The sequence below is a fragment of the Aspergillus tubingensis genome (genome assembly GCF_013340325.1).
Source record: "Aspergillus tubingensis WU-2223L DNA, scaffold_13, whole genome shotgun sequence".
NCBI classification, from domain to species: Eukaryota; Fungi; Ascomycota; class Eurotiomycetes; order Eurotiales; family Aspergillaceae; genus Aspergillus; species Aspergillus tubingensis.
In genome coordinates this window covers 1,359,411-1,385,233 of record NW_023336287.1, presented here as the reverse complement: position 1 = coordinate 1,385,233, position 25,823 = coordinate 1,359,411, and the positions used below count along the sequence as shown (strand labels likewise).

At 50.0% G+C, this 25,823-nt stretch overlaps 10 protein-coding genes across 10 annotated transcripts; 4 read left to right on the top strand and 6 right to left on the bottom strand.

The window, feature by feature from the left end:
• Window positions 1–535: 535 nt before the first annotated feature.
• Window positions 536–1,603, bottom strand: AtWU_10764 (3-hydroxyacyl-CoA dehyrogenase; the record flags this gene model as incomplete). The annotated part of the gene is made up of 3 exons (XM_035505868.1): window positions 536–840; window positions 896–1,280; window positions 1,343–1,603. 3 exons carry the CDS (start codon window positions 1,601–1,603, stop codon window positions 536–538), a joined length of 951 nt encoding a protein of 316 aa, XP_035361761.1.
• Window positions 1,604–2,184: 581 nt separating this feature from the next.
• AtWU_10763 (alpha methylacyl-CoA racemase) lies at window positions 2,185–3,978 on the top strand (the record flags this gene model as incomplete). The annotated part of the gene is made up of 2 exons (XM_035505867.1): window positions 2,185–3,129; window positions 3,190–3,978. The coding sequence occupies 2 exons, from the start codon at window positions 2,185–2,187 to the stop codon at window positions 3,976–3,978; spliced, it is 1,734 nt and encodes a 577-aa protein (XP_035361760.1).
• A 307-nt stretch (window positions 3,979–4,285) lies between these two features.
• Window positions 4,286–6,587, bottom strand: AtWU_10762 (Zn(II)2Cys6 transcription factor; the record flags this gene model as incomplete). Its single annotated transcript, XM_035505866.1, has 5 exons — window positions 4,286–4,701; window positions 4,755–4,996; window positions 5,055–5,474; window positions 5,525–6,380; window positions 6,449–6,587. 5 exons carry the CDS (start codon window positions 6,585–6,587, stop codon window positions 4,286–4,288), a joined length of 2,073 nt encoding a protein of 690 aa, XP_035361759.1.
• A 434-nt stretch (window positions 6,588–7,021) lies between these two features.
• Window positions 7,022–7,951, top strand: AtWU_10761 (YncE family protein; the record flags this gene model as incomplete). The annotated part of the gene is made up of 1 exon (XM_035505865.1): window positions 7,022–7,951. The coding sequence occupies one exon, from the start codon at window positions 7,022–7,024 to the stop codon at window positions 7,949–7,951; it is 930 nt and encodes a 309-aa protein (XP_035361758.1).
• A 202-nt stretch (window positions 7,952–8,153) lies between these two features.
• Window positions 8,154–9,814, bottom strand: AtWU_10760 (MFS allantoate transporter; the record flags this gene model as incomplete). The annotated part of the gene is made up of 5 exons (XM_035505864.1): window positions 8,154–8,504; window positions 8,558–8,978; window positions 9,027–9,433; window positions 9,485–9,513; window positions 9,559–9,814. 5 exons carry the CDS (start codon window positions 9,812–9,814, stop codon window positions 8,154–8,156), a joined length of 1,464 nt encoding a protein of 487 aa, XP_035361757.1.
• Window positions 9,815–10,836: 1,022 nt separating this feature from the next.
• On the top strand, window positions 10,837–11,887 carry AtWU_10759 (putative cyclase; the record flags this gene model as incomplete). Its single annotated transcript, XM_035505863.1, has 3 exons — window positions 10,837–11,236; window positions 11,288–11,790; window positions 11,840–11,887. The coding sequence occupies 3 exons, from the start codon at window positions 10,837–10,839 to the stop codon at window positions 11,885–11,887; spliced, it is 951 nt and encodes a 316-aa protein (XP_035361756.1).
• Window positions 11,888–12,425: 538 nt separating this feature from the next.
• Window positions 12,426–12,938, bottom strand: AtWU_10758 (aegerolysin family protein; the record flags this gene model as incomplete). Its single annotated transcript, XM_035505862.1, has 2 exons — window positions 12,426–12,753; window positions 12,838–12,938. The coding sequence occupies 2 exons, from the start codon at window positions 12,936–12,938 to the stop codon at window positions 12,426–12,428; spliced, it is 429 nt and encodes a 142-aa protein (XP_035361755.1).
• A 2,351-nt stretch (window positions 12,939–15,289) lies between these two features.
• AtWU_10757 (tyrosinase family protein) lies at window positions 15,290–16,466 on the bottom strand (the record flags this gene model as incomplete). The annotated part of the gene is made up of 4 exons (XM_035505861.1): window positions 15,290–15,571; window positions 15,642–15,963; window positions 16,020–16,105; window positions 16,152–16,466. The coding sequence occupies 4 exons, from the start codon at window positions 16,464–16,466 to the stop codon at window positions 15,290–15,292; spliced, it is 1,005 nt and encodes a 334-aa protein (XP_035361754.1).
• A 1,565-nt stretch (window positions 16,467–18,031) lies between these two features.
• On the bottom strand, window positions 18,032–20,413 carry AtWU_10756 (Zn(II)2Cys6 transcription factor domain-containing protein; the record flags this gene model as incomplete). The annotated part of the gene is made up of 5 exons (XM_035505860.1): window positions 18,032–18,729; window positions 18,794–19,077; window positions 19,147–19,772; window positions 19,848–19,911; window positions 20,256–20,413. 5 exons carry the CDS (start codon window positions 20,411–20,413, stop codon window positions 18,032–18,034), a joined length of 1,830 nt encoding a protein of 609 aa, XP_035361753.1.
• Window positions 20,414–22,732: 2,319 nt separating this feature from the next.
• AtWU_10755 (cell wall proline rich protein) lies at window positions 22,733–23,155 on the top strand (the record flags this gene model as incomplete). The annotated part of the gene is made up of 1 exon (XM_035505859.1): window positions 22,733–23,155. The coding sequence occupies one exon, from the start codon at window positions 22,733–22,735 to the stop codon at window positions 23,153–23,155; it is 423 nt and encodes a 140-aa protein (XP_035361752.1).
• Between the last annotated feature and the right edge of the window lie 2,668 nt (window positions 23,156–25,823).

Sequence of the window (25,823 nt, the reverse complement as noted above, 5' to 3'; positions counted from 1 at the left end):
GGAACCTTGTGCGCTGGTGAAGGCGAGGAAGCCAATGGGAAGATAAATATGGGACACTACCATGACGTTTCCCAGTTCCCATATATTTGACGAATTTGCTTAAGTGAACAGCAGGCTTTCAGGAAACAAGGTATGTCAGTCGGTACACAGCCTGCACTAGACATGACCATAGATGTACCAACGCTAACTCAACAATTTTCAATATAGAGCTTCATTTTGTAGCTGCCTGAGATTCACCTCAGTCTCCTTCAAAATTGGGCATTGGCGAGAAGTAAGAAAACGATAGGCGTAACGTGGACTGCAACTTGGGGGTTAAGACTCAGGCTGCCTCCTAGTTGCCGATGTGAATTGCTTACGATGACCATAAAGAGTGACTGGCAGATCGCCGCAGTCAATGCTAGGCTTTACTCAGAAGAACCCTCGTGTCAAGGGATACCGCCGCTTCGTGTAAGTCTATTATTATTCCTATCGAAAAATCTGCAGTTGCACAACATGGCTGTCCTGTCACATAAAAAGCGTCAATAACCCGGTTATCCTATTGGTTCGCTGTTTGATCTAGCTTGCCCTTGACCAGATTAGCCAATAGCAAATCACGATGTCCTTCAACCTTCTTCAGGTCGACTTGCGATATCCACCCATTGACATTCTTTTTCAAGCCGTTCACTTGATCCTCGGATCCCAAGTCAAATTTGTTCACCGCCATATCGTCGAGCCACGATTTCAACGCCGGTCCCAGATGATCCATGAAATGGGTAAAGTCTCCCCCTCCCCCGAGAGTATTTGTCATTATCGGCCCTGTCAGTGCCCAGCGCAGACCGAGACCGGACGTGACGGTTTTGTCTATATGCATTAGAATCGCCCGCACATGCCAGTAGGGAGGGAATTCAGTACTCACCAAGATCTTCGGCGGAAACAATTCCTCGTGATACGAGACTGTACGCTTCGGCGCAGATGGCGGCCTGTAGCCGATTGGCGATGAAACCAGGCGTTTCCTGATGTACGACCACCGGCTCTTTGTCCAGGCTTTTGTAGAAATTGTATGCACCCGTCACATAGTCTTGACTTGTTCCTGGGTGAGGGACAACTTCGACGAGAGGCACCAAGTGAGGAGGGTTGAAGGGGTGGCCGATAAGGATTCGAGATGGGTTGTTGGAGCATTCAGTGACAAATTCTGACGAAGGAAGGCCGGAGGACGAAGATGCGATGAGGATATGAGGAGGTGTCTTTGCGTCCAACTGTGCAAACAGACGGCGTTTAAAGTCCAATCTCTCCGGTCCATTCTGGCATGATTGTTAGTATTGATGATGAGGCGCAAGAGGAGTTCTGTGGAACGGTCGCTTACTTCTTGAATCAAGTCTAGGCTTCCGAGGTAAGGCTCAATGTCCCTGACAAATGTGTAATTCTTCAGACAAGCGGCAGGAGCAACCGTAGCATTCGGTACCTCGGAGCAATACTCCTGCAAGTAGTCGCGCAGTTTTGCCTCGGCTCCTGGCGCTGGATCTGTTACAATCACTTTGAGGCCCTTGGCCAGGAAGAGTGCTGTCCAGCTGGCTCCGATGACGCCTGCGCCGATCACACCCACGGTTTGAATCGAGGAGGACATTGCAAAGTTTTGTGAGTCTGCGCTCTGCAAATTGAGCCTGGAAGGTGTTTAGTATCTGTCCTTTAATATATCCACCAACGTCGAGTGACAGTCCACCAGCTTCTACTTTGGTGGTGTTAATATAACGGAATCTATATGCACTTACCTAATCGGGTAATATGCACCTCGGAAGGGGCCCGAAGTTGATGACGACGATCATCAGAAAAGGCGTTCCAGCAGTCCCAGTGATCGGGATTCACGCGGCGTTCAACCGGGTTTTGCTCGGAATGACATAATTCAGCAGGGGCGAGTTGCCACTTTGGGCCACAACTAGCGGGTTCCGTGGTTTCGGCTTGCCGATATTTACACTTTCCGCGAGTTCGGGATGCCAGTTTTAAAACATCGGAATGAATTTAGATGGGGGACCTACGATATTCAACGGTTTGATGGATCTAGTGTGGAGAAAGGAAGTGATGATGGCTGTATACTAATAGTCACTGTATCCTTGAGTCTTTAGATCCTTCCCTGCTCTACAAACACTTTAGTACTCGCTAATTTTCTTATATCATTCGCTTTCCTGCACCCTTCTACCACACTTCACGATGGCTTCCCACGAAACGAAGCCAAGTGCAGACATTTATGGTCCTGGGACCTTTGTCGATAAGGATTTCCTTCCCGCGCCCCAAGATGCTAGTCGCATCTTCGAGTATATTGCCAAGCGCACGCCTGGGTTCACTCAAGACCAAGAGCTGTGGAAGACAGTCAGCTTCACTGGCTGCGAGTTGCCTGTTATCCCTGGCCCGACCAAGGCTCCTCTTGTCGCCGCTGCCTTACATGCCATGTGTGGTGTTGTGGCCCACGAGATCGTCGAAGATCGCGATGGTACTGCAGCCCGGGATCAGACGGTGAAGGTGAACACCGATCACGCGGCCATCTGGCTGGGGACGATCTTTGCGGCGTCTGTCGAAGGAAAGGACATGTCTGAATTGGTACGGTCGCGCAAGCTACCGTCCCTTTTCGAGCGTGATTTCGAGAAGGGCTGGCAAGCAACGCCTTTGAGACAACGGTCGACTGCGATCTACAAGACCAAGACGCCAGGAGTTTGGTATCAGATTCATGGCTCCCTGTATGCCGCGCCTGTTCTGCGTGCTCTAGGGATGGATCCCGAGTACCCGGCCCAGACGCCGGACGAAGCCTACGAGTACATCAGTAAGCATGTCCAGCAGTGGACTGCAGATGAGCTCGAGATGCTCAACGTCAAGAACGGATTTTGTGGTAGTATCTGCTTTACGCCGCAAGGGTGGGCGGATACACTGATGGGGGAAAGACTTGCAGAGCACCCGCTGGTCGGCTACTCGCGTCAGTCGCATGCGATACCAACTCCTCCGGTTCCTTTTGCCACGGTCGCGAACGATAAGCGGCCACTCGCAGGCATCAAGGTGGTAGAGCTGGTGCGTATCATTGCTGGTCCAGTGATTGGCAGTACTCTGGCCGCACTTGGTGCCGATGTCATTCGTGTCAACTGCAGTCGCTTGGTGGATCTCAATGTACGTCCCCCACTTTTACTTGGGTTCATTCGGAACACAATGTATTGATTTGAAATCCAGGTCTTGCAACTTACTCTCAATGCTGGCAAACGCACCATAGATCTCGATCTGACCAAGGAGGAGGACAAGTCACGCCTACGTGAACTCATCGAGGGCGCAGATGTCTTTGTCCAGGGATTCCGCCCCAACGCAATTGCACGAAAGGGATTTGGTGTCAATGATCTTCTCGAAATGGCTGGTAACCGTGGCAAGGGCATCGTCTATGTTGAAGAGAACTGCTACGGCCCCGACGGCCCCTACCACGAGAGACCCGGCTGGCAGCAAATCGGAGATGCGGCGTCTGGTTCGTCGTACGTGATGGGTCGGTCCTTGGGCTTCAAGGATGGGACAAGCGTCCTACCGCCACTGCCCATCTCTGATATGACAACCGGGCTTGTGGGAGCGTTGGGCGCACTTATGGCTCTCCGCGATCGCTCCCGACACGGCGGTTCGTACCGCGTGACGAGCTCGTTGGTTAAGGCTGATACAATTAATCTCGAGCCTGAGATCGGGCTCTACTCGCCCGAAGTTGTTGAAAGGTGCAGCCAGTTGTTCAAGTGGGGACACATCGGGCCGTCGCAGTTTGTAACAGAAATCTTGCTGGTTGTCATGGATGGGTGGAAGAGTGTCTTCCCTCAATACTTCAAGGCTGGTCCTGAATCGCTCCTCTCCAGCTTTGGGGAAGGCCCCTGGGGTAAGATGGAACTCTTGAAGCCTGTGGTTCAGTTGAGTGACCCCAGTGTAACGCCTCGTTGGCTGACACCGGCTGTGCCTAATTGCTACCATGATCGTAGCATCAATTGGCTGTGAATCTTAGATCCTGATGCACCCATAATTTGGAGCTGCAAACCCATCTTTGACACATGTAATCGCAGGGTAATCGCGGCGCGTTGTATCCATTCTTTTTGCAATATATATACTAGCGTTAATTTCCTTTCTGTATCACAGACCATTTAGATTCTGTCTTTATCCAAAGAATGTAAAGCGAACCTCTTCTTCTCCACTCCGCGTGGGCTTTTTCGAGATTTGTAAACTGTTGCCAGTAGGTAGCCGATCGGTACCGTACACTGTTGATGCACAAAGGAGATGACACGTCATTAAGGATCAATGCCCAGGCCTACAGGCTCCAGCTTTGAGTGAGCTGTGTGTCGTCTCCGAGCTGCGCGAAGAACATGGGCCAATTGTTCCAATCGAAGGTATAATTCTCCACTATTCCCAGATCATCTCCTATGGTTGGCGGAGGCTCTTGAGTATTCAAGACAAAGTCCTGCACAGATGTGTTTTCATGACCTCTGTTAACTGGTGACGCATCAGGGTGCCCTGTATTCGCTATCGATTCACGCCGACCAATGCTCTGCTCGATCAAATTTAATGCCGAACGGCACCTCGATGCCAGCGTGGTATGTTCCTCGTAATCCTGGAGAATGTCTCGAGCATGTTGCAGAATGCGCTGCAAGCGATCTGCAGAAAAGTACTCGACTATCTGCGGGGACGACTGAGCCGCAAGCAAATTTGTGACAGCCATATAGACATCTTCCTTAGTTAGCTGGCAATATGTGCTTAATTAAGGGGAAGGTGCAAAGTACATGAGACAGTGTACCAATTGGATGGTAAAATATACGCTTGTTTCTGCCCCGGGGAGTTCCGGAGGATGAATTCAACCATGTCAACGGCCGCTTTTGTGCAGTTCACCTGGCATTGGAAAACCACGTGGGGCATAATCTGGTCATCGTCTGCATAGAGACCGGTACTGGGGGCACTTTCTGCCTTCTGTTGATGGATCTGTATAAGCAATATCCTGAACAGCAGAAGCCGGACTGAAAGATATCTTCGCGTACAAGAGATGTCAGTGGTCTCGTTTATGACATGTGTGCGTAGTAACAGACCTGGCGCGTAGGATATTGGCTTCACGAGTGATGTGCTTGGTCGGCGTTGGATCCTCCAGTTCCGACGGCATCTGAAAAAAGGGGTGTAGGCCATGAGCCCAGTGTTTCAAAGCAGAATCGATGCGAAATAGGCTCGCAAATTTATCGAAAAGAACAGCGCAGCTTCCCTCACGGTCGTTGCGATTTTCGGATAAATGATGTCGCGCCGTGCTATCATCGATGGAGTAAAATGTCTCCAGTACTTCTGCTATGATGTGATGTAGTCGGCAAAATGATATGTAGAAGTTTAGTTTCGATGGTAGGCTGGGGGTTACAGTATCTCCATTGGATTCCTCGGAATTGAGCACCAGCGCGTTCAGCCCTTCTTGTGCAACAGATCGAGGAACTTTGAGGGGGCAGCCGAAAGTCATGGCACAGATTCTAGAATGGCTTCAGTGTCTACACTCGGAATTTAAGCTCTGGTGTCATACCTGTCCATGATAACGCATCCATTCCACACCTGGCACGCTAGGTCTCGGTCTTTTGGGTTGTCCATCCCCTGCGTTGTTTCAGGAATATGTAATCCGATTTCCTGGGCGACATGAATCGCAGTCCCAATAATCCGGAAGCACTTCTGTGGCTCTTTTTCATGCTGGAGATAAACAGCTGTGAGCAACAGTATCTGAATAATTTCGATGTTGTACATGTCCATCAGATTGTACGACATCAGCGCCTGAGCTCGGTCGAAGAACACAACCGAGGACTGGTAGCGGTCAAGCGGGGTTGCCCCTTGAGATGCGACACAAGATGTGGCGAACATGAGATTCAGAAGGCAATGGAGGACGGTCTCGTCCATCATCAGTTCACCGTCATGAACCCATAGGGTCTCGTATGCGTTCTCAATTGAAGGTCGGTCTAGCCAGGGGTAGGCGCTGTCCACATAGTCCCAATAGAGGCTCAGAAGCTTGTCTGCCTGCTTCCTTGGTGGAACAGCAAATTGCACATCAGTGTGTGCTTTCTGGGTACGTTTATGCAATTTCGGCAGACATCTCAGTGCTTTTGGTAGACCTGGAGTCCGTGTTTGTCTTTTATTGGTAGGGGTACTTGCTGCACCTGGCTGACTTCCGACATCTTGTAGAAAGTGTGCACCACTGGATGCACCAAATAAGCCGCCGGTTGGGACAGATTCACTGAAGTTGCTGGTAGCGTCATCATTATCATTGGCTTGTGGGTAGTCTTCTGGTAGTTGTTCAGTTGTGCGGCTTGACTGCTCACTGATATCACCCTCACGGTATTCACAGGCTGTGGTATACGAGGTTCGTTTCCGTCTCAAGCAGGGACCGCAGACTAATGCATGATGAGCCTAATCTAGTTCTCCACCACGTGTGACAAGGAATGTTATTGGTCTCTCTTACTTGGTCTAGCTCCGTCGCACTTGGTTTTCCTGGCCTTGCATACATTGCAGGCAATTCTGATCTTGGCGCGTTTCGGCTTGGGTTCTCTCAAGGCCTCACCATGTGGAGAAGAGTGGCCGGCATGGAATGAGAACATCATCATGCGAAGAGGAATACAACATTCTTGGAAAAGGACGAAATTCCGAACTTCCATCCGAAGTTCTCGTATCCACCCGAGCGATTATGTCATCTGCTTCCGTTCCCGATCGGGTAATCCGAAGTCTAGCGGATATTCGGCATCGATTATGAACCGGTTACCAGAAGCCCGAGGAATTAAAACTTGGAAGAATCGGTATGCCGGTGGAGCACGTTTTTGGTTGAATGGTAGATACTTAATCGCTCAAGATGTAATAGTACGGAACTTGAAGTGGTCGTTGAACAACGCTGGTCCCGAGCTTTCCGGCTACAGCTCGTGATTTATATATCGTAGCAACGGAACATCTCCATTGGGCTCTTACTATCACTTCTCAATTCGAACTTTTAACATCACTACCACCACCACTACTACTAAAACTCAACATACATATCATCACGATGGCACCTCGACCTGACCCTCCCGCAACGGGACGTGTTTATTTCCTCGATGTTGGAATCTCAGACTCCGAGCCCAATGGACGTCTTCTAACCTGCAAGCCCGATGGCTCGGATTTCCGCGAGTTGATCACACAACTCAACACCATGCCCGACGGTATCGCCATCGACTCTGTCTGCCAACATATCTACTGGACAAATATGGGGATCCCTTCTGCTGATGACGGGTCCATTCAACGCTGTGATCTTTCAGGGAACAACATAGTCACCATCATCCCGAAGGGATACACCCACACTCCGAAGCAATTGATCATTGCTCCACGATCCCAGAAGCTGTACTGGTCTGATCGCGAGGGCCGGAGAGTGATGCGAGCGAACCTAGATGGAAGCAAGGTTGAGGTACTATACAAGGCCACTTCAAGTGAGGGCACGGACACACCGGCTGTGCTCGACTGGTGTGTGGGCATTGCAGTCGACGAGGAGGCACAATTGGTATATTGGACACAGAAGGGTCCGTCAAAGGGCAACCTTGGCCGGATTTATCGGATGGGGGTTGAGATGAGACAGGGAGAGTCGGCGGAGTCGCGGACAGATGTTGAATGTCTTATTAGTGGTCTTCCCGAACCCATTGATTTGGAATTGGATCACACTTCGAGGACGCTGTACTGGACGGATCGTGGAGATCCACCTCGTGGAAATACGGTGAATTCGGTGGATCTTTCCAGTGCGCCTGTGAATAAGCTGGAACCAAAGATTCTGGTGCGCAAGCTTCACGAGGGAATTGGAATTGCCCTGGATGCCAAGAATAAGCGTATGTTCTTTGGAGACTTGGGCGGCTCGTTGTACAGTGCCGATTTGAATGGGTCGTGCAAAAACACCATTGTGGCTGATGTTGGGGGTGCGATCACTGGTGTGGCGTATGTTGGGGAATAGAGTATCATACAATTGAGATGGAAAGCGTTGTATATAGTATAGACTTGTCCGATTCATTCCCCTCTTCTGTGTTAGCTGCCTTCGTGCTGTAGCTTCGTTTATAAACATACATCATTCAGCATATATTGTTGCATCTAATAAACTATAGTATTGCACATGCTTTCCAGCTGTATATCCCTTGACATGACCAATAGACACTTCATCAGTACGAATATCTAAAGTGGACATTCTCTCTATCTGTCTGGTCGACGTCAGAATCCGTCTGGCCACTTGTGGTTGTAATCCCATCCTTCGTGCGATTCAAATATGCCGCATAGACTGCGAACCCAAGCAAGAGAAAAATCTCAACACAATATGCGACCAGCATGGCAATGATCCCGGATGTATATTGGGGTGCTTCATCGGACTTGAAGGCAAATGGCCCAACAATATTTCCAACACAGTACGAGATGAAAAAAATGGCATTCACAACCGATCGCTTGGTGGTCCCTCCTGTGTTTGCTGTGATGAGAGACATGATCATTGCGAATGATGCGGTATAAGTACTTGTAAGCTAGGATAAAATTAGCCACCATCATAAATTTGCCGTTGTAGGAAGCGATATACCCAGTAGCAAACAAGTAGAGCTATTTTGTGGTCTCTCGATATAGTATGGATCCCAACTGCCCCCGCCAGAGCGGGACATACATATATAGCACCGACGATACACCTCTTCTGCCCTGGAAGCCATCGCTGGATATACATGGCAGACACGTTGGACACCAATATTACCATACCGTACGGAATCTGGAACAGGGTCGTGACAATATTCGAATATCCGAACCCCTCGATGATGAGACTCCCAAAGTTACTCGCCGCCCCGTTGACGACTTGCGTGCAGACGCCACAGAGGAAGAAGAACCACGTTTTGGGATCCGCCAGGGCTTCCCACATCTGGTACATTTTGATTTCGGACACCCTGGTGCCGGAATGCTTGGGGCCGAGACGGTGGACGGCGACGTATTTTTCTTGTGCGTTAAGCCAGCGACTGTGCCATTAGCAGCGGTATACCTAAGCAGGAGGAAAGAAAATTTACGCAGTAGACGGCCCATCCGCAAGAGTAAAGAACATAAATATTCCCCACACAGAAGATATAGCACCAATGATAATGAATTGGTACTGCCACGACGCCAGATTGCCTTGAATATGGCCGATAGCAAATGCCAACAGCCCTCCAAACGCATTTGCAATACCAAGAAAGGTGGACCACCATCCTATTCTAATCGGCTGTTCCTCAATAGTATACCATGTTGCTGTGATGACAAGATAGGCTGGTGTGGAGCATGACTCGAGAGCACCCAGGACAAATCGCAGACCGAGAAAGGGTTGAAAATGCGTGCATGCCGCCAGAGCCATGGTCACTCCGCCCCAGATGAAGATATTGACAGACAGCCATTTGGACACGGAGAGTTTCTGCATGGCAGAAACAGAAGGGTATTCGAACTGCCCATGTCAGTAAAGTATAACGTCTATAGGTTGGGCCGATAGCTATACGGCGAGATACCCAAAGTAGAACATGCTCCCTGTCAGAGTTAGTATGTTATCGTATGGAAGTCGGCTGCCCATACCCAACCAACTATACTCAGTCCCTTCTAGATGTAAATCTTCCTTCAGCCCAAAAACAGCGGCGTAGCCCATCATTGCTTTATCGATGTAGGTAATAAGATATGTGATGCAGATGAATGGAATAACCATCCAATCGACCTTCCTGATTACCCGACGTAGGAGAATTGGGTCGAACTGTGCTGGCCATTGTGTTTCGTCTAACTTTTGATCCTGCTCCACTGACTCGAGATGATCTGTAGTTGTTTTGGGATGATTCATATTTGGTGTCAAAAATGGCTAGATACCGGAGAACGGTTGAGCGGATGCTCTTAGATTATCGTCCCCGTATACATGGGTTGTTTTATATAAGCATTCCGATTAATCTTTCCTTCCAGTGAACAGGTCAGAGAGAAAAAATACAGTTGAGAAACACCCCGCATCAGCGACCATCTTCTACTCACCGCTGGCCAATTGCTCTGCCAATTCCTAGTTCAGTAGCCCGGGGCCCCGGAATATCAATTGTGGGGACTGGCCGAAGCTAGTCTGGGCGGATATGTTTGTTATTTGCTAGGGAACCGGACCACAGGCGAGGTGGCTGCTTTCTTAGAGTTAGCAGCGGATTGTGATTGCGAGAATTCCTTCTTTTTATGCACTCACTCCAAGCATTGGCTGTGTATTTGTCTGGATATGGCATATCCGCGTCGGAAAAGTGATATATCGGAGGCTTTTCCGCTCCGATACCCACTTACAAAAGTCTTAGTTGGTCAGCCTGGGTTTAAAGAACAGGTGTAGCACGGACTGGTTGGAAAGAAGATAATCATGGCAAGCATTAGTGAAATGACAGAATGAGGCAGTGATTTATTTACTTTTCGCAAAATGCATGCGAGTTGCGTTCGAAGGTGTTTCTGGTGTTTTTGGCGTTTTCCAGGGAAGCCGCAGCGACGCTTGATCCATGTGACAGTGTGAACATCAGGTTTCAGACATTCATAGTCGAAGAAGTTCAGTATCTATTTTATGCGAGGAATTTTATCAATGGGTCCATCAAGCACAAATCTTGCATTTCAAACAAGCGTTGTGATACCTGATTATAACGTGCGGAAAAGCACCCGAATCCGCCCCTCGCCACGGTCGGATCTATCAACCCTTACCATCATTGCAAATACGGGCTTCCCCATTTTTTGGAAATCCTACGACCCCCACACATGAAGCATTATCCCCAGAATAAACTCTGAGATGCCCTATAATCCCGGGGTTTCCTCCTTGTAACGAGCCCAATTTGCCTCATCACCACAGCACCTGCAATGGAGCCTTCTGTCTCTTTTGACTTTCTCCCTCTGCAGAAGGACGGTCCCCACGGAAATGCCTGGGGCCTTTTTGGTCCAACGGACCAGCTAGGTATGCTGAATCGCCTCACACCCGAGACAACGAGGGAAGCAGCAAAAGAAATCATCGATGGGGTCCGCGTATCCACCGACTGGTCACTGAACAGTATGCAAAAGCCGTGTTTTGGCCGTTCAAAACTCGAACACGTCGTGAAGAACAAAGCACCGCGAGCTGTCAACGATGACAGCCTCGCTTTCAATACGCAAATTAGCTCTCAGTGGGACGGATTCAGGCACTACGGCTACCAGAATGAGAAGATCTATCTAAACGGGTGTACTCTGGAGGAGATCCAAACTGGGGATAGAAATGGAATTCATGGTTTGTTTCATATCCTTGCCCGACAACTGCATGCGGTGCTGATCCTCTCAGTGTGGGTTGAAAATGGGGGGATTGTAGGACGCGGCGTTCTCCTTGATTATGCCTCCTGGGCGGAAGCACAGGGGAAATCAATCAACTGCTTCGCTACCACATCCATCCCTGTCTCTACACTAAAGGACATCGCCACTCACCAAGGGACAACATTCAAGAAAGGCGACATCCTATTTATCCGCACAGGCTGGACCCGTGCCTATGAAAATCTCTCCGCAGAAGAGTGCCAAGACCTCGCCGATCACAAGACCCCACCGGCCATTGGTGTCGAATCATCCGAAGACACCCTGCGCTGGATCTGGGATGAAGGCTTCGCAGCTGTTGCGGGGGACATGCCTAGTTTCGAAGCATGGCCGTGTCAGAATACTGATTTCTGGTTGCATGAATGGTTGCTAGCAGGCTGGGGCCTCCCCATTGGAGAGTTGTTTGATCTGGATCGATTAAGCCAAGAGTGTCGGAAGAGGAACCGATGGAGCTTTTTCTTCAGTAGTGTTCCGCTGAAGGTACGGAATCATTGTTATTTTGTTGGTGGTTGGATGCTAACTAGTCTAGGTGCCTGGTGGAGTTGCTAGTCCACCTAATGGTGTTGCCATCCTCTGATTAGCCCCTTACTACGTCGAAGAAGTGATTCCTGTAAATATGATATCATAACGAATCACAATATCCAATAATGGATACCTCTCATTCATTGGTACGAGGAACAAACAGCCAGCAAGGCTTTCGACATGCTGCAGCATTGACGAACAGCGAATATCCAACATTTAATTCCTGACAAGTTGCGGCTGCATCAACATATTCCAGACAAATTCTATTGCCTAGGGACACTAGCTGCGGGGTTCAGGGCAATTGCAATCACCGTGCCCCAACACATATTCACCATAGTCTTGGTTACATACTTCGCACTACATTAAATCAGAAGAGCTTTATCAACAGGCACCGATTCCATTTATTCCTCTTCTGCGGATTTGAAATAAGAGTATTCACTTCGCATTGACTAATAGTATGATGTGATTTCCAGCTCATATAAAACATTCGACACAATCAGTCGATTCAAAGACAAACAAAATATGCTAACGCCCTCCCTTGCAGCACTGCTGCATCCGGACCTCGCCGGATAACTCCAAAATCCCAAACGCCGTTATTTGCTATTCTTCTTCTTCTGCTGCTCCAAAATGTCAATGTAGACGTGGCCCAGAGGTCCAGCCTCTGGGCTCCATCCCCCATGTTCGACACGATACTTGTTATTACTGTCCAGCATCTCGACGATGTTCACGCGATTGCCCTGGCGATTATCCCAGTGCAACTCGCAGATCTTCTCCTCGTCGTGGAAGAGGTCCAGCCGGCCCTCACTGCCGCGGCGACCGCGAGCACAGATCTCACCGATGCCGTACGAGGGGATGGTGATTTCATCAATCTCGTCCTCGGTGAGGGACTGTCTGCGGTTATTGGGGTCGTGGAATTCACCACTATTCGATGAAGTTATCAGTTAGTATACCAGACAAGGGAACCAATTGAGCAGACTTCATTGAACAGTCAAAGAGACTACGTACCCTTCGATGACGGTGTGACGGACGGAGATCTCGCCCTTGTCCAGGTGGTCCCGGATGTGGAAGGAGACCCATTGGTCGTCCATGGGGCCGGCTGCAGGCATCTTGAATGAAGCAGGGCAAAAGGTGAGTAAAAAAGGGTAAGTATATCTATGTATGCTGTGATGCTTTGAGGATGATGGGGGGAGAGAAGAGCGAGTCGAGCAGCTACCGAAGGGGCTATTTATTGCTCGAGGCCCGGCTGTGGGGTGATTCAAGAATGGGTATTGGAAAGGGCTGATCAGTTTTCCATTAGTTGGATGAATGAACGGAGAGGAAACCAGAGACAGAGGGCAGAGCAGAGTAGAGGATCAGATGACGGCAGGGTGGGTTGATGTGGTTGGCCCGACGGTGGGCTGATCCACGGATGGAGAGCTGCAGATGCTGGGATTGTGGGGGTGGGCCGGCAAGTGACGGGCTCCTGCTCACTGCCTTCTTCTGCGAGTTCTATTGTGGTGTTACTTGGTGGCGTCATGGCCCGTGGTATCTTTGTCACTGGCACCGATGGCATCACCACTTTTCTTGTGCAGCAGCTGCTGCTTAGGTTTGCTTCGCCTGTTACCCCCGGCTTGTCTTCCCCGCACCACTGGGCCAATGATCACCAGTTGCGGTTCCAGGGATCGGCAGAGCTGTCGATGCTGGTCCATCCTCTTAATTGGATGTCATCTCGCCTTTTTCCCTTGGTGGCGAGACACCTGGTCTGGAAAATTGGCCAAAGAGACCTGGCCAGAAGTGTTTCAAGTTGGCAAGTCTTCAATCGACTACAAAGTTGTTTCTCCGCCCCTCGTAATAATGGGACCAACCAGCTCGGTTTCATCTATTGGCTTGGGTCTTCAAAGTACCTGGCTTCTGAACCACTGGTATCTTCTTATTACTTCTTTAGGATGTGATGCCTGCAGCTCTCCCTTGGACATGCAGGAGTCGTGGCGGGTGCTGATAGGAGGGTCACACTCAACGTCGAGGGCTAGATTCTTTTGGGTTATAGCTCACAAATAACGGGGTGTGTTGATCGGAAGGAGTTGTACATGATATAGAGAACGGCGTCTCGCTTTGCACGTCGCTAGAGCATGTATACCTTTCACTTGCATGCCCTTAGAAGTCAATGCATGGCAGCGTAGTAGTGGAGAGTCGACTCGTAGGTTGCCTGCCATCCGAGACAAGCACACCAATGCAGGTAGGAATTGGCCGAAAAGCTAGGGATGCACCTACACATAACTTACTTAACAGACCATCACCGGATCGGGACATGATCATCAACGACACTCCATGCACTTGCAGTCTTCTTGCAGCAAATGTCTGTCTCAGCCGATCGGATGAAGATCCGCCCGACCCAACGTGACCACTTGCCTGCCTTTGTCCGGCCACTGATGATCCTTCCCCCTCATCCAGAGCAGTACTAAGTAAGTAGAAACCATGTTAGGGATCGGAAGACTCATCTAACCAGATGAAGGGTAGATCGTCAAGGTCAAATCCCCGCGCAACAGATACGACGTCCGGCCGTCTACAGCACGAATGAGCAGTATACTGCTCGAGACGGTCGCGCAGGCCGTCGACTCATGCAGGCGACATCAGCTGGTAATATTGCAGATTTACGAGAGAGAGACCGACGATAAACTGCTATTTGGAACAGCGTGAACTTCTAGATGCCAATCTGCCCACCCGATGCAGTAGATGAAGGGCTCTCGAAACAGCGTCGAAAAGAGGTCACGTGCCAATATGCTCTCCTATAGAATGGGAGTATCATCCTAGGCATCAGCCAGAGAAGGATAGTAACCTACCCCCTCTTGCTTGTCCGAATTGGTCAGGAACATTCGGGACTGGAAAGCCAATTCTGCGTGGATGGCACGGCTGCTCCCATGTCACGCGGGAGCGGCTTGTTGCGGTCCAGATGCAAGGCAGAGGCGGGGATGGCTAGTAATTAGTTTCATCCGCCCAATTGCTCGATACTCACTGGTTGTGGATGCATGGGTCGCATTGGATGAAGGGTGTAACACTGGCAATATGCTCACCCCGCTCGAAATGGCCGAATCGCATCAGAATCCCGGTCAGTCTCTGCAACCATCAGCGAGTCAAGCGCCCTTTATTTACGGACAATCTTCGTATCTTGCATAACCAAACGAAGTATGACTGAAGCGAACGATCGAGTGGACATATGCTTCTATGGTTTGTAAGGAATTACGGTTTACAAAGCCCGGAAGGGCAAGTCGAGGGTGGAAGTGTAATGATGCACATCGCCTGTCAAGGGGCTTCGAGGATATGATATACGCGTGCAAACAAGAGAAGCGATTGCATCGGACTTCTTGCTCTATAATATAGCAAACAATTCTTCTAATCGCCGCTTTGCGATCACCTGATACAAGGACCGCAGGCGCCCCTGTTAGGGGAGGATGCCGTGACCAAACCAAATCTGAGCCTTTCAGGCTTCATAGTTATAGCAGAGGTATCCTCCAACGGGGTTCATCACGTCGGCTACCGTGACATCCGGCATTATATCGAATGTGGTCAGGGTATAATTGAGGGTTGTCTGCGGCCAGCCTGATGCGGGCTCAACATTGGCCGATTCATTGATGGCAGGGCCACCCATGTCCCACAGACGCTTGGCGGGATCATGCATCTGCCACCGGTACCATAGACGGTCGATGTAGCCATGGTGCAGATAGAAGAGCGGGTCACCAGGAGAGGTCTTTACATCCTCCATCTAGTGTTTTACGTTCGCGTCAGTTCAATCGCAAACCACCCCCTTCACGTCAGGACAAGCAGGCACTCACCACTCCACCAACCGCCCAGTGACCTCCTCGGTGAGGCGTGGCGGCAATGCAAGCAAAGTATTCATCGTAGCTGTCGAATGTATTGCAGTGGGCGACTGCCGCACCGGTAGTATTCAAGATCGCCTCGTAATTTCCCCAGCTGCGGTTCATGCAGAACACCGTGTTTTGTTCCTGGGGACCAATATGTTCCGTGTAGTACGCAAAGGCCCCATCGGTCACACATCCATCAGGTTCTGTGCCATTGCCACCAAACGCATCTGCATCCCACATCTCCGATCGGAACAAATTCCCGGAATCCGTATCGTATGCCTCGTTCCACCATCTCCAATATAGTCAGCTTCCTTTCTTCTTGTGCCAATGAGGGGGCGCAAAACCTACGCCATTGGGCCGGTATAGCCACACTGCTCCTTCAGCAATGTTTCATATACATGCAGGAAGTATCGGTGCCAGGGCAGGAATTGGCCCTATTCTGTCAGACTCGGCTCTGCCACTATGTATCGCGAAACTCACCACACTATGGATAATGTCACCCACCGGGGTGTCAGTAAGGGCACGGTGCAAAGCTTGCAGATCGCTGAAGCGGTTCGTGGTGGCCTCTAGCCCCGTTTGCGCAGGAAGATCCATCAAACAATTGACTCCCTTGAGATAGCTTTTCTGTTCAACCTTGGTCATGTTCCGCCACTCCTTTCGAATGCTCATCTTCTCTGGCGTACATCCGCCTGAGAACAACCCTGGATCAAGGCTGGTCACAGCATCAGAAGCTGGTGTTTCGCTGGTAGAGGCCAGCCCGATGGCAGCCAAAACCCAAACGGTGGAAAGCATCATGTTTAACGTATCGGGTATGGTTCTAGCCCGCCGGCGGTCGATATGATGAACAGCAGATAGGAGAGGGGACGCGACGACTTCTCTCTCGACGGCGATCCACTCAGCTTTTGCCCCAAGAAGAAATCGGCAAAGAGGAGACGCGACAGCTTAAGTCTGTTCTTCAATAAATCATCGCAGATAGTTCGATGGATCTTCATTCTTTAGCTCATGGTGATTTCGGCCACCTCTCCTTGCTGACATCCCGGAATATCCGGATAACCCAGTGTTCAGACAGCCATGTCCAGCTTCCAAGATTGCGATAAAGATATTCCAAGCGGCTACCAACCGATTGACCAGCAGGTCCGCGCCTCGGCCTTGGTGGAGCTGTGCTGGTTTTGCGACATGTCTGGTTTTCCGGTTTGGTATGCGAGGTGCATTCCAGTGACAGATCGCCCAGCCACGGCGGGCATGTAAACTCAATTGTTCTCGCTTTGCGAGATTGCAAAGGTCTAAATACGTTCGGCTACTACTGTCGCTCCAGGGGGTTGGATACAAGCTTTCGCCTATACGGAGCCGTCGGCGAACTACGCTCAACGTGCCCTCTAGCAGTCAACAACGTGCAATTCCCACTCAATAAGCTTTGAGTCTTCATTCCCGCGCCATCGCAAAATATGTGGCTGAACATTCCGCCCTGCATCCCTGCCATCTCTCATTTGCGAAGGCCGGTTGTTAACACTAGCGAACCCATGCAAGCCAGTGTCGTCGACAGCGAAATGGGCACATCAAGAAAGGCGCCCATCCCAAGGTCTCTTCTCCAAACCATCATTTGACTCTCGATTTGCCGTGTTTTGGCTCTCCTTCGTTATATCTTCATCCCGCTACTTTTTCAAAGGACAGGAGCGAGCTGCCGGCGATTGATAGTGCAGTCTGCGTCGAGCTCACAACCCCTGGTACAAAGGGAATGCACTCCGGTCATCCAACTACGTGAGGGCGGCATGCCATGCGGTTATGTCTTGGATGGGATTCTGCCAGCCTTGTCAATGAAAAACACATCCGACTATGCAAAGAGATAGTCAGACTTCAGACTAAGGCGCAGCGAGATTACAACGTGATGCAGCTCCTCACGCCGCATGCCTTTACGACAACATCCGTAGTACAGTCGAATCAAAGTCAAGCGTCTTTGAACACTGCCCGTCGACAAGTGTGGTCTAGGGCAAGCATTCTATGAGCGAGCCCCCAGCCAGAGTCTTCCAACGTGGAGCATGTCGACATGCATAATGCCCATCATGGCTGGGCTGGTGGCTTCAATTTGCGACTGAACCTAGCCAAGGTTCAGAACGAGGCTTGTTTCGGCCAAAGTTTAAGGCGCTTATAAGCAACGCACTGAGATGTATGCCCATCTGGGTACAGCACACACGCATCGCATACTGCGCTGGAATACTCCAGCCACACCGATGCTTGACCCTTCTAGGTGTACGAGGAGCGACCAGTGCATAGGGCTCACCCGGTCTATGTATTCGCAATTATTTGGATAACATCCAATTTTGAGCCGTTCAAACTTCCAGTGTCACTGCAATGGCATGTCATCAAATCACCACTGGCGATTGTAAGCTCATCTGGCTCTGTGGAGTGGGAGGTCCGAACATAGTGAAAGCTTCCAGAGTCTGACGCCAAATGCCCGTGTCCCAGTCGTTGTGCATCAGAGTTTCAAGATATACAGCAGGTTCTGGCTGCATGGGTAATTGACTTGGTGTCCAGTGGGGCTGTGAGTCGAAAATGATCGAAGGGGGCGGGCCCTGCCATGAGACAGGGGGTCGAGGGGGACCATAAGCCTCGCTCGGATGTTGCACCACATGACTGATACTACACTGGCGCTGCGCCTCACTTTTGCTTTTCTCTAGCCATGCCACCATGCTTATCACACGGCAGTTCGACCAGATATCATCACCAAGAGAGAGAGAAGCAATCTTTCGCATAGTGGCCAGAACGTCCTCGTGGACGCGCCGACTGTCTATCTCTGGTGTGGGATGGTTGTAGTTTCCAAATAGCAGGCTTACCTTGGCAAGAACCAGCATCACATACCAAAGGGTATAATATGAGGAAGCCGGCAGGTGCACCGCCACGTCCGCTGGCACCTGGAGGTACGTGGCAAGAACCCGGTGAGCGGATGCCGTAAGATGCTGCAGCCGATTAATCTCCCGAAGTCGAAAGACGTCTCTGCGGCGCTGCACTGCTTGACCCAAGGTCAAGGTAGTGAGTGCGGTGAGCTCCAGACGAAGGGCCCCTTGTAATCAGATGGTTAGATTTCCCGAGATATGGGCATGTTTCTGGAGGTGCCAGCAACTCACAATTGTCACACGAGGCGAGGCGTGATAGCTGGTCCTCGGTCTGTCTCTCTTGCCGCTCGATGGATTCTACAATCTGCTCCCATGACGCATCCCGAGGGTGGTAGGAGCAGAGGCATACGTCTTCGTCGAAGACACACTGCGTACGTCGCAAGAAATTGTTGGAGAGGATATAGTCCCCCAGGAGGACATCGCTGGGGTATTCGGGTTTCCGAGCAAGATCCTCCACACACTGCGCAATCCATCTGGTGTGTCTCATCGTCACCTGTCGGCGAAATAAAGTCGAGCTTCGGGGTGATTGTTAGTCGGGATGTCCAGCGTTGAAGAAAACGACTGAAGTCACAGGCAACACTCACGTGCAACACAGGTGGTAACAGCCTAGCAGAGCCCTCTGCTCCGTGGGATTCGAATGATGGCGTTGGTTGTCCGCGGGCTCTGGAGGGATAGGCTGCATCCGGATGTTCTCGTCCTTGTCGATGCCCAAATCGACGACCACCATGTGAGCCATTTCAAGTAGCATGTACTTATGGATATGCGGGGTCCGCCAGTGATAATGAAACCATGCGCAATGAACGAGGAGCCCCAAGAGGAGATCGAGATTGCGCTCGCCCTTAGCGACTAGACGAGTGGCCGCCGTTTCGCGAACGAGAGCCTCCAGTTTGTGTTGCAGGAGGGGTTTGTGTTCCATACACACGGTGACGATGCACAGCAGGAGGAAAGGCGAGCGCTGGCGGAGGACCTCGATCTCCATGTCGGAGGACACCATGACGAAGGGGAACTGGGCCATTTTCTGGGTCCTGAACTTGTCCATAAGCTCATCAGCCTCGCGTAGGGTGACCAACCCGCCGAAAACGGGATCCCCCGATGCCTCATCGCTCGGTCGAGAGCTTTCCCGGCGGTGGTAGAGTCGCGGTGAGTCTGGTGGGTGCGTGGACGGAGTTGCACTGGAGAGACTGCCGTGGTGGGACGACGATTCCCCTTGCTAGGTACGGTTAGAGCACGCCTTGTTGGAACCACAGTAGCAAGATGATTGGAGGGGAAGAGAGAAATTGCATACCTTCTGGCCCAGTTGCGCTGCCAGATTATCAATTTGCTCCTGAAGGGCATCAATGCGGGTCTTCCTGTGGTGGCGGAGGAAAGATCAATCAGCCAATGGTTGGTAGCCGGGAATATATGCAGTAGTAAGTAGTAAGTAGTATGTGATAGTGATGATAAGGCTGGGGTTGTAGATCATGCTGGATGCAGGCTGATCGGGCAGTTTGTGCAATCAACGTAAGAAAAAAGAAATTAATTAAATAAATAAACGAAGAAAAGAAAAAAGAAAAAAAAAAAAAAAAAAAAAAAAAGGAAACAAAAAAAGAGCAAAAATGTAGAATGAAAGGCGAAAAAGCAGAGCAGAGCAGCCAAATGCACACTAACTACTACCACCGTTATACACTTCTTTACTAAGTAGTTAAGTACTCACCTTGGACGGGTGACATGAGGGGACTCAGGCAGCGAACATGGCTGGCCCAAACGGGTGCAGCGGACGCACGTGCCCGTGGGGGGAACAGGCACGCAGCGGACCTTCAATCGGACACATCGGACGCAGGCATGGCGTCGCGGTGGCTGCTTGCGATTCATTTGCTCCCGCAGCAAATTGTGGGTTCGTCACCGTCAGAGCCAGGCACGATGCAAAGCACGTTGGGGAAAAGGGAGGGAGGGGTTGGACGTGGCAAGAATGGGGGGAAGGAGAAAGTGGGAAGATGCAGGGGGGAGAGAGAATTGTGGTTGTCTGGCTTGCTCGCGTCGAGTAGTAAGTTACTTAGTACTAATTAGTGCTGACGGGATTATTCTTCCTAAAGGAAAACAAGAAAGAGGAAAGAGGGAAAGTCACATGAGACGGGCCCGCGCTTCCCTTTCCTCTCTACTAAGTAACTTACTACTTTACTTCCCCTTCTTCTTCTCCCCATCTCTATACATTCACATCATTCTCTCTGTCTCTCCCCCATTGCCATTGTTCTGGGTATATTCTGTCACCTTCTTATTTCCAACTCCATCTCATCTCACCCCTTACCGATTCCACAACAGTAGTACCTCTTTGCGTTACAGGGTCCCCGCCAAGGGCCACCAATCCAGAGGCTGCTCTAAGCGGGAGGCTGCACTAGAACCTCCCCCTAGAGATGCGGCATCGGTGCGACCGAGTCGGAGTCGGAGCAGGAATCGGTCGCACTGACTACTATTTGAGCACTAGACAAATAACGGTCCAGCTCGTCTAGCAAAACGACAATTCGGATCAACTTCGCTCACAGATTCTCTTATCAATCTCTGCTTTGTTAGAAACGAATCAATTTGTTCAACCAGCGATCGGCTTTTTCTGGTCTAGCCGTCCGGAGAACCCAGACGAACTAGTGGATCACCGATCGCTGTCACGCTCCACTCTTCCACTCCATGGCTCCAGCTGTCGAACATCCATACTGTAATGACAATTGTTCGGGTCATGTGCTGTAGCTCTAATCTTATTTGACTTGTCACACCAGCCATTTAGACCCTCTTATCTGACAACTCTTCACGTTACGGGCGCATACTGGTAGCACGATCAGCTGTTCAAGAGTCACGACGGGATACTGCTGTGTCCGGTCGGGTCTTATGCGTGAAGAGCGACGTGGAACATCTAAACATAGATATGAACCTTACATTTGCATTGACGAGCCCACTAACCATCCTTGGATTGTTGTTCCACCCATCTGTCCCTTCGATTCAAGACCTTCACCACCTATCCATGGGTGTCATGAGCACAATCCCGGAATATCCCGTTGTGATAAGGTTCTTACCCCGTAGCAGAGTGGACTGACTCTTCATGGTTTTACTTTGGAGAAACAGCTTATCCTGCCTGATTCTGTGGGTACACAAACTAAACTCGTCCCTCCCTTGATCAGACTTGTTCTCCCACCTCCCCTAGAATCGCATTCCTCGGCAACATTTATATGAGCACTAACCTTAGCCTAGTGCATCACCAGAGTGGTTCTATATAATGTCCCGTACAGTTTCTTTTAGGAGATACCCTCCAACACCTTGATTCGTCCCATCGTAGATTCTTGAGCGACCTTCAAATCACTCAATCATTACCCACTGAGCCCTTACTCCGACAATACCTATACACAAGGCCAAATCATACAGCATAAATTGGTTGATGGTACGCATACGACATGGATGATCCTACTATCTCTCGCCACCACATCATTGAACAGCATTTATACGAGCAGGTGGGTACAAGAATCCAAAGACAATGATTTACGACACCATCGTACATACGGTGAGGAGAAAGCGATCTATCACAGAAACATCGAATAAGAGCATGAATGAATGGACAGTCAAGAAGTACGGGGGGGAACAGAATCCCTTTTCTCTTCCCACAACTTTCGGGACGACACTGGTCGCCTGAGGAACAGCCTGACACCCAGGTAACTTCCCGAGACAGCTCATTAAACAAAATTCCACCAAGTCTGGGGTGAGCCTTGGCTTGGATGACGTTCAGGGATGGCGTGCAGCTAGGAGAGACTGTGATGGCCATGGCTGCTCTACCTGTGGAACACCAGGCAGTGCTCTGGGCGCTCGCTGATCGTATGACGCATCGTTTCGGTCTGTGCCCGACCTGTAGAGGCGCCGACGTAATCGCCAAACAGGCCAAACGCAGTATGTTTCATTCATTTCATTGCTAATCGGACGGCCTACCCTATCCACCTTACTGTAGACCATTAAGGTCAGCCAGTCTTGCTCGCACCCACTAGTAAACAGAAAGCCTCGAATGTCTCAAAACCTTCTCGTTTCAGCTATTACACAATGGCACAGCTCACGATCGAAAGGCGAAAGCAATCTCCATACCGCAGACTTTGTCCGGGGCACGATGAAACACAGAAGGTTCTGCTAACGGAAACCTTTTCCCTCTGAACCGGGGTCAATATGTCCAGTGATAACACTCTGAAGTCGGTCAAGGGTGGCGAGAGTCATCACCAGTGGGTATCCCGTCCGGTATGGGCTGCCAAAGGGCTAAAGGCTCCTTCAATGTTTTTGACAGCCGCCTTACGTTGGCATCCTCATCATGCCATAGCGGGCATATGCCATCCGAACATTCCCCGGGTCAAAGTCCTGTGCTTACGACGCCCGCAGGTCTTCCAGACAGCAGCACTGTGGGCCAAGCCACAACAACGTCGGCGGGGAGAGAAGATGAAACAGTGGTGGCTTTACCACCGGGCATGTGGTCCGTTTGTCGCGAGATGCTACCGCAACACGACTGGTCTCCTGGCGGAGTGGAATCATGTCTGGGCTAGACCCAGTGGATCTGGGTCCCAGATCAAAAGGCCAGGCTTCGGTCGTCGCCGTTGATGCGGGGGGGGGGAATTAAGCGCGCGATGAAAGCATCTAGGCAAGGCAAAGGAGCCTATCCACACCGGACATATGCTTATTCCGTCTCCCGTCACGTGCACGTGTCCCGGTCGTGAGTCGATTCCAAACACGGTTTAGCTTGTCTCGTAATCTGTGCTTTCGCTCAACATGGCACCCGCAGCATTCAGGAACGTCGTGGACGCATCTGTGAGATTCACTGAACTATCTATACACGTCACCGGCCACTCGAAGATCTATTCCAGAATGCAAGCATCATCCGCTCTACCCTGCATGAGGTCGAAACGGAGGAACTATTCATCAGATGCAGTAGCATTGGAAACCATGGTATGATGCAGGCACGCTGCGGATAGCTTCGCGTTCACGTGGCATCACGGGTCAAGAGCATAGAAGCATTCCTCATCTTTCTTGTCCGGTGTGTGTGGGTGAGGATTTTACCAATCATCACATATTATGCAGCAGCTGGTCAGAGGAAGCCTCAGTAGAATCCTTCTTGTGCGCAATCACCAGATTCGGCCGACCGGCCAGCCGTTCAAAGCTGTCCTTGAAATGATATGCGATGGTCACCAGCCTTGGTACCTAAATAGTATCAACACCCCAGTCCGTGTTATTCCCCATATCCTGCATCTCAAATCTTTCGGGGGTGTTGTGTGACGACCAGCTGGCATAACGGTTCTCAGGGGGTTATAAGACGAAGGGTGAACGAGGAGGGTCGAGGTGTCGTTCTTGTATCACCTAAATTCTCATAAGGATCGGACTGTCGAGGAAGAGTAACTGTCAGTGGTCACTGGCATTAATCTCAGGAGGTATAGAGTTCCAGCGTCCTTCACTTAGTATGGACTGTATGCCCTTCATATGGGGGTGTAGTCTGTGAGATGATTGCACATCTTGACTGTTGAGCCAATGTTTGCCTGGAAGGCTGAATGCATGGGAGCTTGAATGCGTCGAAGAAAGGAAAATGTGTATGAAAGCTTTTCCCCCCAGAAGATGTTGCGGCTTAATGTTTCCGCCCGTGCGGGTATCTGGAGTGGCGCGGATCGGCGAGAAGATCTACACAATAGGACCTCATCCACTCGACGTGATTGATCATGCTCCCGCTGGCAAAGAACATCTGCTTGTAGGACACGATTCAGACAAACGGAAGAACTCTTGAACAAAGCATGATCGTCTGTTTTCACGGTTTACACGGGATGATCTCCCGCTCTGAGACGCGATCTGCACCTGTCCCGAGTGATCTGCCGTGTCGGTTATAGGATGTTGTCGGCAAGCCATCGTCTGATATGAGGCAGATTCCTTCCATTTACAGTATCGAGTGCAGGCAATATCTACATTATATCAAGGCAGGAGTATTAGTCTTACGATACTATTAGTGCTTTTGCTACGTATAAGTGATTTGGTTATCTGCTGCATTCAATCAATTTTGGTTGACGTTCATGATAGTTCGAGGTAGCCGCACCGATATATATATCTTCTCGCCTGTGCTACTATCCATCATTCTACCACCAGTTTTCCCCCAAGCAAAGCCTTACCTGACTTTGAGGAGAATATTGAAAAGTAAATAACATAGAGCTCTTGATGATATGGTGAATATATATATTTACATGAGACGATACTGGTGTTTCTAAAAGTTGGAGAGTTGGGCATAGACTCTCTATGCCCTGCGAGATCATTGCTAGCGACGTAAGAAAGTGAAGTACTGGTCAGCTAGAAAACAACAGACGTCCAATGCATATAACCCACTGTTAACATAGTTTACTCAATCTCTGTACTACTATGTGATCATGTGCACTTATGAGTTTATCCAATGTAGGACTGCACATTATGACCCGACAAACCAAAGCTTCTTGGTGGGCGCTATCATGAGAAGGATCTATGGCGTAATGAGTTGTCCCATAGCAAGAAATCACAAAAGGTATTTTCCCTATATTTTAGGTACACTAACTGAATGGAAGAACGCCTATCTTGGAAACCCATACATAACGACCTGCGACGAATTTCTAAGGCTAGAATGCAACTACTTCTCCTACAGGTAATGTCGAAGATATCCCTACAATGGAACCATCTTCTAAGAGCACCTCCGAAATTGTGTCTGTCTTCGATGCAAGTTGTGATATCCAGAGAAACTCGTGTGCTCAACGGTAACAGGAAGGTCAGCCGAGAAACAAGTTGCACTTGAAAAATAAGACAGATTGCACCATATCAAATGTCATATTCCCAACAGAAGTCTCAAAGGCAGCAAGCCCCCAGGGGGTTGAGGTGCTAACATAGAACAATCTAAGACAGCAGGAGAGAGATAATTGCGCAAGGATACGATGAACTCCTGAAAAGGAAGGATGCAGATAAGAAAATGTTGGGAGTGAATCATGACCCATCAGATGGAGCATGGAGATATTACCTCAATGCGATCCCATGATTCATTCGGTCTCGGGATAATCACGCAAGACGATGTCCACGTTTATTGGAAGGCGGAGGATGTTAGTGGAGGAGACATTAATTAACCAGGCTGGTGGATGTTAAACTGAACTAGGAATAAGCATAGATTATATGATAGATTAAGGAGGTAAAATTCCGGGTCGGATCCGGGAGTTCAGGCAGAGAGGCAATCCCGATGTTGACTTGCCATGCCGAATGTTTCGTTGTTCCTGCTTGT